General features: G+C 35.0%; 1 protein-coding gene across 7 annotated transcripts in view; it reads left to right on the top strand.

Annotated features, from left to right (window-relative positions):
- The window catches only part of tn (tripartite motif containing protein thin), a 40257-nt gene that overhangs the window by 3141 nt on the left and 21580 nt on the right, over positions 1-15536 (top strand). For 6 of the 7 annotated variants that reach the window (XM_089471542.1, XM_018011716.2, XM_018011715.2 and 3 more), the window contains exons 2-4: positions 1845-1955; positions 11458-11598; positions 13372-13507. In XM_089471542.1, coding sequence (XP_089327668.1) covers positions 11464-11598; positions 13372-13507 — 271 coding nt within the window. In that variant the 5' untranslated portion in view covers positions 1845-1955; positions 11458-11463. Of the gene's footprint in view, positions 1-1844; positions 1956-5062; positions 5526-11457; positions 11599-13371; positions 13508-15536 lie in introns of those variants that run through there. The other variant, XM_089471543.1, reaches the window with a different exon arrangement.

Raw genomic sequence — 15536 nt, 5'->3', positions numbered from 1 at the left:
CACGCACACACCCACAAACTCGCACACACATACGCATTTATCGAAGCTTCGTCGTCTACACGGCGTATGCGTATTGAGTTTTCTCTTCTGTGAAGTTCAAGGCCGAATTTTAATTAGTAAATCGAATGGGCAACGACGTGCAATTGCAATGGGATATCAATTGAGATATCTCAGCTAATTGCTGTACTTCTTAATTAAATAACTTCGAGTTTCGAGTACGGCTTTGCATTCCACAACAAATTCGAACTTTGCAGTTGCACTTTCTTGGAAATTATGCTAAATATGTTTGATCTGCTTCGTTTATGTTAATTATGATTTAGAGTTAGGCTATTAAGTATTTAGTAGCGGCCCTTGAGTGGTTATAAATTTTAATTAATGACTTAAGTGTTAGCTTATGAAATGACTACATGGATTTGTAAATAGCATAGATAGAGTTGTTCCTTGAGTGGTCTTTTGGTATTTTTTGGGGTTTACAAACATTTTTCCGTTGATTTTTTATTTATTTTGCTTTCTATATAGATAAGCTAGCTAAGTATTTGATTTTTAATATTATTATTTTTATATATTTATTATTTGTTTTTTTTTTTTTTTAAGAATTCAGCTTAGGCATATTTATTATTAATAACAATTTTTACTTATTTATTTATTTTTTTTTTTTTTTTTTTTTTTTTTTTTTTTTTTTAAGAATTTAGCTTAGGCATATTTAATTTATTAATAACAATAATTGTAATTTATTTATTTTTTGTCATTTTTTTAAGGATTCAGCTTAGGCATATTTAATTTATTAATAATAATAATTGTTATTTATTTATTTTTTGTAATTTTTGTTATGTTTTAAGAACTCAGCTTAGACATAATCAATTTATTATTAATAATAATTTTTTTTTTTTTATATTTCATTCTTATTTTTTTTTTTTAAGATTATTGACTTTGCTTATTTTATAAGAAATCGACATTGATATATTTAAAAAAAATGTTTATATATTATAAATAACACGTTTGAGCCCCTCTTACATCATTTACAGCCCAAGCTCATATCTGAAAATCGCAATAAGAAATCCTTTATGCTGTTTTTCGCACTCAACTTCGATAATATCTTGAGTTCAAGTGGAAGTTTATGCATTTCAATTAAAAAGAAAGCCGTATATCCAGGTGGCTGCCTGCGAGCGTTGCATTTATTAAGAAACAATGCTTGCAGGATATTAAAATGTTGCATGCAACAACGTGAGAGGGAAACACGACAACAAGGCAACATGAATATTGGCAATGCACGTTAATTAAGCCTGACATTGTATGTGAGTATGTGTGTGTGTGTGTTTGTTGCTGCGTGTGTGCGTGTGTGTGTGAATCAAAATACGTAAATACGCATATCGCTTATCACGAGGCATGCAGCATGTGGCGCCGAAATGCCAGCAGCAACGTTAATATGCAAGTGCAACTGCCAAGGGCAGCGAAGTTTCGCTGCGGTTCTTTTGTGCCAATGCAATTAAATGCCAACTGCAGCCCATAACGATAATGAGCAGGTAAACAACAATGCAGCTGCCCCATATTGTGTTTCATGTGGCATCATGAATTGTAATATTCAATGCGAATTGTAGCTGCTATCATTTGATGTGGCATTTGTGGGCGATGCGGGGTGCGGTGGCAGCAGCCTTGTCTCATTGCCAGCATGCGTAACTAGTTGATTGGCAGCCAAAACTCAAGTGATTAATCATGCAATTTGGCATGCAGCCGTGAATCCCATACTTATCTCTCACTCACTCAATCATTCACTTACGCTCTCTCTCTCTCTCTCACTCTCTATCTCTCACTTACTGTCTCTCTGTCCATCTGCCTCTTTGCAGCCATCACAGTTAACAGCAACGCAACAGGGCCCCCCAAGGGGCGCCTCGGATACCCAAACAGGAAGAGGAAGGAAGACAAAGCGTAACGAAAGCAAAAACACAAAAGTAGCTGTAAGTACATGAATATACCGTAAAAAGCTTTAAATTACATTTGAAAGTAACTGAAAAATACATTTGTCGTGTGCAAAAGTCCCTGGAATGTACGATAGTAGAAAATTACTTAAAGCCGCTTTTCATGGAATTCGCAGTGAGAAATGATAAAGAAATTACTGGAATTTCAAGTTTTAGCACATTAGTCTTCAATCAGTCATAGTGCGTAAGCAGCTCAGGTGTATTTATATAAAGCTAAAGATAGAAATTTTCAGCTGAAAAAGTCAATTTAATATAAATTTGTGTCAAGTCGATTTCCAATTATATTACAAACTGTCTTCTTGTCTCACTTAAAGCTGGATTTCTTTGATATATTTAAAGGAATTTTTCTCTCTTATAAAGTCATCATCAATCAGTTGGTCAATCATTCCATCCATTCAGTCTGTCCATTTCAATTGGTCAAGCAAGTGTAGTAAAATTTGTATATCGTATAGCTTATTAGAGTATTTGACATCAATTAAATCACTATAAAAGCGAAAATAGTTTGCACATTTATTTAATATAAACAAGAAATGAAAGCTTTTAAGGATTTCTTCTCTTTTAGTGAAACTTGAACAATTTGTTTGTTTGCATTAAATGAAAGCTTGTTTTCAGTTTTCTTGCAAGTTTTCTTTGCCTTAGCAAAGTGTGAAAAGTTTTTCGCTTTCTGTTTAGTTGGGCAAACGTTCTCGCTTTCACACATACTCTACTGCAGTCTGTGAAGTTGCAGCCTCTGTCTGGCTGTTATTTATAGCTCGAGTATTTGCACTTCTATTCTGAGGCGTCTGCACTCCGTTGTAGTTAAAAAAATTCTGGGCAAAACGCATTAACTATTTTTAGCGCCTGTCGCCGTTCCAAGGGAATACGACCTTGAGCTCTTGCTGTGCCCGCTCAGCGCTCAGAGCTCTTCCATTTTGGGCTCACTCTGCTCCAACCTCTTCGTGCCTTTGTTCGTCTCACGCTGACTTGTGCCACATGGCAGCTAATGGACCCCTTTGTTTGTTTGTCTTCATAAATAAAGTCAATTTTATTCTTTTTCGGCGAAAATTTTGTTGCGAAAATTTGTGCAGCGTCATTGCGCGCTAACGGAAAGACAGCTGCAAAAGCGAAATTATGGCTAAAGTATCTATAAGTTGCAACAAACTAGGGCGTCATTTACAAAAAACCCAATGTGCGTTCCAGTTTCTGTTCAATGGAGTGTATTTTTAGGTTTATAGTGAGGCACCAGAAAAATAAGTGCCTACAGATAGAGATTCATCTATAATTACAGATTTAATTAGACAGGGAGATACTAATACATCTAGATAGAGAGATACAGATACAGATACAGATACAGATACAGATACAGATACAGATACAGATACAGATACAGATACAGATACAGATACAGATACAGATACAGATACAGATACAGATACAGATACAGATACAGATACAGATACAGATACAGATACAGATACAGATACAGATACAGATACAGATACAGATACAGATACAGATACAGATACAGATACAGATACAGATACAGATACAGATATAGATAGATACAGATACAGATACAGATACAGATACAGATACAGATACAGATACAGATACAGATACAGATACAGATACAGATACAGATACAGATACAGATACAGATACAGATACAGATACAGATACAGATACAGATACAGATACAGATACAGATACAGATACAGATACAGATACAGATACAGATACAGATACAGATACAGTACAGATACAGATACAGATACAGATACAGATACAGATACAGATACAGATACAGATACAGATACAGATACAGATACAGATACAGATACAGATACAGATACAGATACAGATACAGATACAGATACAGATACAGATACAGATACAGATACAGATACAGATACAGATACAGATACAGATACAGATACAGATACAGATACAGATACAGATACAGATACAGATACAGATACAGATACAGATACAGATACAGATACAGATACAGATACAGATACAGATACAGATACAGATACAGATACAGATACAGATACAGATACAGATACAGATACAGATACAGATACAGATACAGATACAGATACAGATACAGATACAGATACAGATACAGATACAGATACAGATACAGATACAGATACAGATACAGATACAGATACAGATACAGATACAGATACAGTACAGATACAGATACAGATACAGATACAGATACAGATACAGATACAGATACAGATACAGATACAGATACAGATACAGATACAGATACAGATACAGATACAGATACAGATACAGATACAGATACAGATACAGATACAGATACAGATACAGATACATATATAGATACAGATACATATACATATATATCTATGGCTGTATCTACAGCTACATATGGAACTACAACTATACATACAGATACATTTACATACACATTTAGATACACAAATGCAGATACTTAAGATGCTAACGGAAAATGCCGGCAGCTTTATAAATAGTTCGTCATTTAATGACGTCAACGGATGCTCAGGGAGAATTGCGATCTTTCTCTCTCTGTCTCCCGCTCTCTCTCTGCGTATGAGCGTGTGCGTGCGTATCTATGTGTGCGTGTGTATCTGTGTGAGTGTTGGGCAAATTACATTATTGCTGTGGGCAACAATTAGCCGCGCTTTCTTTTGTGGCCGCACATCAAAACAAAACAATGTGAAAACTTCAATTCGATTCACACACGTGCAGCACACACGAAATGTAACTCATTAATGAGCTGCTGTGCATAGCCAGCGATATAATGCATAGATACAAGAGATTTACACACACACAGACACACACACACACTCAGTGATACGCTCACACACACATGTGCGAGTCGTTGCCAAGAATATCTTTTTGCGTTCGTATTTCGATCGCACGTTTGTTTATTTGTATTTCGGACGTCGTTGCGCTCTATATGCATATATATAGCTACACACGCACACACACGCACACATACACACACACATTTTGTATATATTTAAAATATTATACACTGCTCTTGTTTTTCCTCATATTATTTTTTCGCTTTTCTGCCTTTGGGCTTCATGTGCTTGGCAATTTTCAATTTTCACTTGGCTTCAGTCGGTTCTTACATTTCCAATCGAATTCTACGAGGCGCGTTGCAAAAACAAAAACTCGCAGCGCATTTATTTTTATAATTTACATATCTTAAAGTATATAACAATATAACAAAAATTATTAAAAAAATTTAAATTTTGTTTGATACAAAAATAAATATATAAAAAAAAAAAATCATTTAAAATTTAATGTGAGCGAGAAAAGTTAACAAAGTGAAACATCTTTGGCCGAAGAAAAATATTTGAAATATTCGAAATAAATTATAAATAGTTGAAGATATACCGTTACGTTTTGAAAAGTTCATAAATCTAGTTTTGAGTTTTGAAGCCAATTGCATTTTATGATTGCCCCTGAGTGTTGCTTTGACACAGCAGCAGCAACAGCAGCAACAGCGGCGGCAACTGCAAGAGCAGCAACAGCAGCAGAAACATTTTACATCGTCTATTGGTGAGTTTATTTTTGCTGTGATACTCGCTCTTGGGGTTGTGGGTGTATTAGGTTTTATGAAAGGAACTTACATAAATTCGTGTAGGTACGACTTCGACTACTAGCAGAAGGTTATTAGATTATATACTAAAGTCTTATCATTTTGCAGTCATGTCTGTTTGACTTTATTGGACTATTCAAATTATTTATGGCTACGCCTACTGACTAACAAGAAAAGAAACAACTATACAGTCTAAAAACTAGATATAGACCTTGGAGCATGTACATCTGTATTCATAACTGACGCATATAGAGGATATGATATAAGTATGTGTATATATGTATATACCATGTCATATACATCGAATATTGATCACGTCTATATGATAAGTACAGCTATGACAAATGTAGTCGATATATAGGCATAGGATATATATTGATGCCTATAGGATATATACGTATATACATACTTATAGGTATTATTTTTCCCATAAGCACTTAGTATAGATACAGCTATATATGTATATAATAAATATACTATATTTATGCCTCTTTCAATGATATATCTATTATTGTTATCTTTTGTACAATCTAGAGCTCATGTTGTACTATAACCGAGTACTGTGTACTGAGTACTCTAAGCACTGCTCACACTTAACCTACGAAAAGTCATATCTATAAACCTACCACAAATTGTTTAATTGAGCATTGATTTTGAGCGCGCATTGGGCAGTCACTTATACCCGACCAAATGCATACTCTGTTTCTTTTTTAGCGGTTTCGTGGCTGCGGTTTAGCATTTCGCTGGCCCTGCCAAATGTTTGACCCAAATATTTCGCTGCAATTCCGTTCAGTTTTCTGTGTTTTTTTTTTCTTTGTATTTTGTTTTTACTTTTGTTTGTTGCCTTTGTTGTTGTTTGTTACTTTTCTGACAGGCAATCGCTTTAGAGATCTATCAAACTAGCCGTCGATTTTTGTCACTTGCGACAGCTGGCGAAAAGTTTTGACCCATTTTCAGAAATTTCGCCAAAAAATTGATGAATGGCCCAAAATTGGAAACGCACTGAAGTTGATTGCGGCTGCAGCCAAAACTGGCAAACATCCAGGGTCAAATAGATGTAGTATAGGCAAGCATACATGTATATGTATGCATACATATATAGTTTATATAGTTGCAAGTCTTTGAACCCATTTGCAATGAACTGCAAATTTACGCATTTCCGTTTCCTTTAGCCATGCAAAAACCGACAGACGTTTGTCACATAATTGGCTAAATTTAATTGCCAAGGCTAATACGTTCTCTACAGCTCGCTAGTACATGTACATATATACACATACATATATATATATATATATATATATATATATGGTATATTTGTGTGTCTTTGTAGAAAAACAAAACATTGAACAACTGTCCCCATCAATCTTGGCGCATAAACAAAAAGTTGCGCTAAAGTTTTGCCCGACAAAATGAATAATAAATATTATTATTCAGGATCAGGAAATTATAGTGTGTGAATGAATACTAATAAATCCATAGATTATTAATTATTTTATTCAATAAATTAATTATTCAAGTCCAGCGGAAGTCTCTAAAAAAGTTCTCTCTCTGTGTGTGGAAATAATTTGGTGTTCGACGCCTTTCCAGCTGTTGGCTGCCATTAATTATAGTTTTTTGTACATTTTATATTTATGTGGCTGATAATTTCGAAATGTGAAAGCCATAAAAAATAGAATTTCCAAGTGCATATAGTATATCTATTATACATTTTTAAATATTGTATGCAATATATACTGGGGTTAAGTCCATTGAGGCTACTCTGTCTTTTTTTTATTCTCAGTAGCCAGCTTATATGCTTATGTATGTATATAAGAACTGTGTGAATTGACCTATTGAAGCATTCAGCTGCATTATTAGACACAGAATTAATGAATTTTTTGTATTGTATTTTCAATATTGATTTGCTATTACTTGAGATCTTCTTTTTTTTATAAACATAAAGCTTATTAGGAACGAATCTATTTATCATATTCCAAGAAAGCCGGAGAGCTTAACATAAAAAAAAAAAAATCTGATATACATATATGTATATTGAAGCATATAAAGTTGAATTGAAAGGGGAATACATATATAATATCTGAATATATGTATATAGTCAATTGAGTCCTATTTACTCTCTAAATAACATCTCTTAGAATGATAAATAAAAAAAATTTTTTGTATATATTTATTATAAAAATAAATAAAAATAAAAAAAAAAATAAATAAAAAAAAAATAAAAAAAATAAAAAATAAATAAATAAAATAAATAAATAAATAAAAATAAAATATTATATTTTACCTATAAATATATATTTATATTTTGTTTAAATATTAAGTTTAGGTAAAATTAGTTTTTTAACAACTTTTTCAAGATATTATTGATAATAATATAAATAAGGATCGACTTGAACGAGAATCTTAATGGAGAAATTATAAATATAATGTTTATATTTATTTATATTTAAATGTAATTTTAACAAATTGACTCAACATAGCTTCTATAAGCATACATAAGCCCAGTTATAGCGATAACTCCACATTTAGAGTTTTCGCCTTTAAGTTCAACGCAATTGCAAAGCAATAAAAAAAGCAATTTCGCTGCGATTTGCAGCATATGTGTTGTTGTTTTTAATGTATTTATTTATGTAATTGTTAAATTCAAGCACTGTCCATTGCACATGCTCCTAAATAACTTAAGTGCCAGGCTGTACGTCTGGCCCCTCTCTCTCTCTATCCCACTCCCCCTTTGACGCTTTTGAATGGCCATTCAAATTGTGCATTGAATGTGCATTGAAGTGCCAGCGCCACCCCAGTGGCCCGCCCTCTTTTCAAAAGTCTCCAGCTCTTCAGCAAACATTCAAAATTTCAACTAGCACAGCGTGTGTGTGTTTGTGTGCGTGTGGGCGTGGCATTGGCTATGGTTTTTAAGGCAGCTTCTATTATGCGAGTGCATGAGTTCCATTTTAATCCTTTTTGGTGCCCAGATTCACAGATTGCAATTGCGAAATTAGTGAGAGCGAGTGAGGGAGAGGGAGACACACATATATGTGCCACGCCCGTTGGTCCTCCTCTTGGTTTATAGTACGCACAATTTGAGCGGGCGACAAAATTTCTATTCAATTTGATTTTAAGCGCATTTTCCACTTAATTGCACGCTATTCGCATGCGAATTTCTTCTTCTTCTCTGCATATATATATATATTTTTTTGGCTCCTGATGGTCTGGGCGTGCTGCAATACAATGTGAACTTTTGGCCGCAATTTAAGCAACGCTTTAAATATATTTAATTGGCAACAGGCGGCACGACAATTTTGTGGTGCACCTCGACGTGTTTATTTATTGTTGGGCAGGAAGTGTGCAGCCGTTTGCAACAGGGGTGGGAGGGGGCGTGGCCGGTGGCCGTTGGCCGTTGGTCGGGTGCAATGTGCACCGTGTGCTGACGTGGCGTATACGCAATATGCCTGACGAGGGCGCAAAAATTGCATTTCATATGCACTTGCATATACGTATGCATGTGTGTGTATGTATGTGTGTATATGTGTGACTCTCTATAGCACACACATCACATTGAGAAATATTTTCGTGTGTGTATGTGTGTGCTTCATGGGAAAATCTATGTCATTTTTATTATTAAAAGCTGCGCATTTGCCGCTTATTTTCGGCCAGGAAAATAAGAAAATTTCTGTGAACGTTCACAGCGAACGCGAAGGCAACTGGCTCGAAATTACTTTGCCAAAAACCTACGCGAGTTGGCTTTTTCGCGTGAATTGCGGAAATTTGCGGAACAGCGCAAAATTTAATGCCAATGCGGAATTCGCCCCAATATTCGTCTTATCATTGTGATTATGATGATGCCATTACTTTTACAGTTTGCATTTGATATGCATTTTTATGCACAAAGTTGGCTCCAATGATAGAAACTTTGATGATAGAAAGTAATTGTATGAGTCATAATAATGGCAATGCTTATACGAAATTACAATGAATTTTTGAAAATAGCTAAGATAAAGAATATTAATTATTTATTTCAATTTTATTAGTGCTGCAATTCCTTATGTATTATTTGTATTTGAATTAAATAAATTAATAAAAAAATGGTTACTGTTATTGTGATAGTAATTAAGCTAATGCTAATGAAAAGAATTCAATGAATTATTAAAATTTTAGTATTGTGGTAATCATATTGCTAATGCTAATAAAAACTATATTATTGAATGAAATTTTATATTACTAATGAAAATTATAACGAGCTAATTATATTAAAAAAATAAAAATAAAATAAAATAAAATTACTAAAAAAATCAATAAACAAATACCAATTATTATATTAATTATATTTATAAGTAAATAAAAAAAAAATAAGCCACTGGAAAAAAATGTTACAAAAAAGTAAATAAACAAATATATAGGAAGCCAACACTAATTATAATTTAATGATAATATTTACTTTAGTAAAAACTGTAATAATAATTTAATTACAATTTAATTGATTCAGTTGAATTGCATATTGCATTTCGTTTCACTATTAACGCTTGACTCAGCTTTCATTGACACTTTGACTAGCTGAAATTCAGCTCCGATGCCTCTCAGATGTGATATTAATTTCAATGTTTCATTTCAATTGCAATTGCCAATATTTGTGGTCAATTGCGATTGCGTGCATTAATTGACATCCGAAGCCACATCAAAATGGCAATCGGAGCGCACTGCAGAGGCAAACGCTCAACTGCTCTCGTAATTAGACTAAGTTATTGCCAATTAAGAGACCCTATATATTTCCATATATACATACATTGGTACAACGTAGGCCGTTTCTATTTACATTAACTTGGCTCAGTTTTATTTGCCGTATTGAGTTCTTTTAAATAAACCGCTTTTAATGAAGCCAGCCATAAGCAGATTTGTGGCTTAGAATATTTGCCAAGGACAAATGAAGACGAAGGGGGGGGGGGAGGGGGGCGATGCGCGGCCAGCGTTCGATGGGCGGAGGGTGTAGCCCAACTGAAGCAGGCCCCCGATTTACGACAATGGCTCAGAAATGGTCAATTTACGGTGATGCCTGTTCTTCTTCTTTTTTATATGTTTTGTTTCGCTTTGTTTTTGTGCTCGTTCGCTAGGTGTTTGGGTAAAGTATATTGGCTTTTGTGTGGGATTGTCGACTTCTAGGGGATTGAAATTTTAGTATAGCTGTATATTAGATTGTCTGCTAAGAGTGAATAGTTAGAAATAGAGTTTCATTGCATGGTTTGATTTATTTACATACATCTATACATCTATAGATAATACCAAATCAAAACTGAGAATAGGAGCAGCTTTTCCTTGTTCTTTTCTTATATATTTTCTTAGCATCTAAATATGAGGGTAGTAGAAATATTAAATAATATAAACATAGAAGTATATACAAATAAATATATATATATATATAAATATATATATTTTAAATAAACATAAATAAATTTTAGTCTAATTAACAAAATTAGCGTAACCATATTATTGTATCAAAAAGACTAATAATCTTGTCTACAAATCAATTAAAAATATTTAAAAATTGGAAAAGGTCCATAATTCATTTAGCATAAAAATTCAATTCACTTAATCTACTGGAAGCGCGTATTGGCTAGTCAGTAAAGCCCAATTGCCACACTTGATGGCATTCCGTTGTTTTGTGCTTATTCAAAAGTGAGGGCTCGTAATGTCGCAATCCGATTTGGGGGCCATCTTATGATGAGCTTAGCGGCAAGGCGGCGCACGCGAATTTATAATGATATGAATATCAAATTGACAGGACTTTGTCTCTAATCAAATCAAGACTAATGATGTCTGATTGCATTCACTCACACTCTCATTTTCTTTATATCTCTCGGTCTCTTTCTCTCACACACTATATTTCTCTCTCCCTCTCTCTTGCAGTGAACCATGGAGCAATTCGAACAGTTGTTGACGTGCTGCGTGTGTTTGGACAGGTATCGCATACCAAAGCTTTTGCCATGCCAGCACTCCTTTTGCATGGAGCCCTGCATGGAGGGTTTGGTGGACTATGTGAGACGCCAGGTAAGAATATTTGTTACATTAACTCTGTATGTATGTGCAAGCGTATAAACACACACACACACACACACACACACACATATCAGAATCACACGCACAAAAGTCCATAAATCATAATCACAGTCGAATGCATAAGCCATGTGTACACATGGGTGTGTACGTGTGTGCATGTGTGTGTATGTGTGTGTGCGTGTGTGTGTATGTTCATGTGTGAGGCAATTTTGTTAAATGCGGCGAATTCGTTGAGCGCTCTACGTCACATGCCAAAAGCTGCTTAATAAATCGTACGGCAAAAGCCCCCAAAAAATCGCAATGGGGCAAATGAAAACAACATTTTCGTTGTCCAAAGCCAAAAAAAAAAGTGAAAAAAAACACAGACTTCACATTGTGGAAATGAGTTGAGTTTTCTTTTTGTTTTTCTTTCAACGTAATTTCAGTTTTTGTTGCTTGTGGCGCATTTGCGTAGATTTGCTTTGCGTTGGCTGCTGAAAAATTATAAAATTTACATATAAAGCAGCCATACTTATCTATATATATACATATAGATATATATGCATATTTATGTATATGTATGCATGTATATGCATATAATGAATATGTGTCTACTGCGCTACTTATAGACGCCTACTGTATGTGTAAGTGTGTTAGTGTGCGCGCGTATTTATAAATTTATTTTGGCTTTACGCCAGCGCCACGCAAATAATTGCTAAGCATGTCCATTGTATGGGATACACTGCTGGGCAAAAGCCTCGACAAACAACTAAACAAATAACTGTCATGTCTATAGCACAGCCAGGCCCTATAGATTTGCCAGCACTGTAGGGCTGGGCGAAAATAAGAAAAACATAGACAGAGACGAAGGTGACACACGCTCAAGATGCCTGCACTGTCAACATTTCATCAGATGTGTGGGTTTTTAAAGCGTGTTACAAAATTTAAATATGTGTGTTAAAATATTCATACATTTTTATTCATATATTAAAATACATGCCTAATTTTACAAGTACTCTTTCATAATAAGCTAAGGCAATGTGAATGTTGCTCTGTCTCGTTCACACACATTTGTGTCTCTAGTAACATAAATACATAATTACACTGAGTCAAGGCCAGTTGCTAAGCAGCTCCCGTTTTCTAAATTCGCTGCGCTCTTGCAATTCCTTACTTGAATTCTCTCAAGACGCTCTATCTCCCTCTCACGCATGCATTTACATTTAGTTACAGGCGAACACAGCTCCCATTTTGCGAATTTGCGCTCATTTTTTCTGATTAGCTTAACAGCTACGATGATTATTCTTTTACACGCGTGTGTGAATGCATGTACATATTTACTCCTTTCCTTGTATTGAGGAAGAGTATTGCATGTGTATATACTCAGTCACGGCGAATGCAGTTTATGCTCACTGCTCTCTTCCAATTCTTCTTTACTTGAGCTCCGCGAATGTAGTTTTATCTCTCTTACACCTACGCATGTAATAGGCAAACTGCTCAAATGGAGTCACTCAAGCCTAGAGCTGTTCCTCTCACGCATACAAACATAATAACAAAGCCGTGTGCAAGAGAGAGTCAGTGTAGATCGAGCGTAAGCATGTAACAGACGTGCTTAAATGTACCCTATGCGTGTATTAGTAGCAGTATGTGTATGTGCAAGTTCATATTGTACTGTGTATAGCACGCCTAACTATATTGTTGAGCTGTTGAGGTGTAAAATGCGTATTCACTGCATCGTTTGATGAACCTGTAATTGCATTTACTTACGTCTGATTGCACTGATTGCAGGTCAAATGCCCCGAATGCCGTGCCGAACATCGTATACCCTACAATGGCGTCCAAGCCTTTCCCACGAATGTTACGCTGCAGCGTTTTCTGGAGCTGCATATCGAAATCACCGGCGAATTGCCAGATCCCACCTCAGGTAAGTAATCCACTGTCTCCCACCCCATTGCTCTCCCGCAGCGTAAAGCACAGCATTTCATTGGAATTTTACGAGCTATTTCGCAGCAGGGCATACAGCAAAAGGGCGCGAACAAAGCATAAAGCATATAGCATAAAGCACCGAGCATAAAGCGTAAAGCGTATCCCTGACGTCTGTCTGGCTTCACTTTTTGGTCCGTTTGTCCGTCTATCGCAAATTAAAATTTTTGTGCATTGGAAAATGAAAAATTGCAATTTGCAATTTGCCATTTAAAATTGTTTACGCTGCGTTGCTTTTTATGCCCAAAGGCAACAAGCAACAATTTTGAGCTAAAATATTGCAAAACTATTTCTGTGTAATATTTGCTGTTTTCATAAAAGCACTTTGTGAAAGTAATTTCTTTTTCTATTTATTTTAATTAATCTATAACATTTTATTTACCCTTTTTGCTTTTGTGGGCTTTGATAATTTGTTAATAAATTCTGCTTTCTCTCTAACTTTAATTAAATTCCTAAAATATCACAAAAACAAACAGCATAAAAAAGTGTGTGACGAATATAAAGCAAATGCCACGGCCATAATATTTGGTTTCCAATTAAAAATCAAGCGCTTTGTGTATTTTACAAATCAGTCCACGCCCCTTTCAGTCCGCCCTCCACAACCACTCGTCGAATACCTCGCTCGCAATTAAAACTAAGCAAAAGCAAATTGATTTTGGTTCATTTTTTGTGTGTGTTTGAAATTTTTATTGAGTGAGGGTATTGCTGTGAGGGTATACTTAATTTGTTATGTGGTTTGGAAATATACCTAATATATAATATATAGCGATATATCGATATATCTAATATATATAAAATATATATTATTATCAGAATTGATTTTCTATATCTATAAAATTAAGATCAGATAAAGATAAATCATTTTCAGGCTGTCATGGACTGATATAGACATATAAAATATAAATTTTTATCTATCTAAATTATGGACCAAACCTATCTTTCATATTGAAATATCTTAACTAGTCACAATACAAAGTTTAGATCTATCAGTCTTATATATATTAAATAATTTTCTTCTTAAATTTTGCTACTTGTTAGAGTATTTAATCTTCGACATTTTGGTATATTTCGAGAATACTTTCTTGTTTTAAATCATTTGCATTGTGGCCATATTGCTGGATCAGGTTGGTAGCCATGACTATGCAAATAACTTGAAACTTGATAGTCGGCGACAAATTGCAAAGGACAAACAGAAGCGACACAGAATCGACAGAGCGACAGAGCGACAAAGCGACAAACCGGCAATTCTCATCAGCAAAATGCAAATAAGTGTTGAAAGAAAGTGCCTTTGACTATTATGAATGCCACGAATGGAATGAGTGTTATGTATGAGTACTATAAGTACTACATACACATACACATACATATATGTATATGTAGTTGAAAAGTATTCACAGAGCTGCAATCAGTGGCAGGTAGTTAATAAGCAGACAAAGCTTTGAGTATTTGACTCTCTTTACATTTTTTTTTATATTTTACATTATTTTTGACAATTGCTATGCAAATGTGTGCCTGTGCGTGTGTGTGTGCGTGTGTGTGGAAAGAAAAGTTGCTCCTTGAGCTGATTTTTGGGCAAATCCTTTCAAGCCGCGCTGTTATGGATAACTGAATGCGATGATACAAGGACTCGCAATCGCATGTAGTATTTGCAAATTCACTTTTCCATATGATTACACAAGAAAATACAGCCAACTATTGGCGCAGAGCAAGCAAAGCGAGCTTTTTCACAGTGTGTGTGTGTGTGTGTGTGTGTGCTTGTGTACTTGGTGAGCTTATTGTCATGGCAAGAGGAGTGAGCACAGCCTTAACTATTGGTAGCCGAGGCAAGTTCATCAGGCAATGCCAATGCCAATGGTTATGCCAGCGATTTGGGCCAGAGCCGGGGCCAGTAGTGGAGCCAAGGTGGGGGCAGCAGCCGGGGCAGCTTTGCCAACAATTGATGCAGAAAAGTTTGCATAGCTCGCCTGTGA

This window comes from Drosophila arizonae, chromosome 5 (genome assembly GCF_054131065.1).
Source record: "Drosophila arizonae isolate 15081-1271.41 chromosome 5, UAZ_ARI_1.0, whole genome shotgun sequence".
Lineage (NCBI taxonomy): Eukaryota > Metazoa > Arthropoda > Insecta > Diptera > Drosophilidae > Drosophila > Drosophila arizonae.
This window is presented reverse-complemented; position numbering and strand designations above follow the sequence as displayed.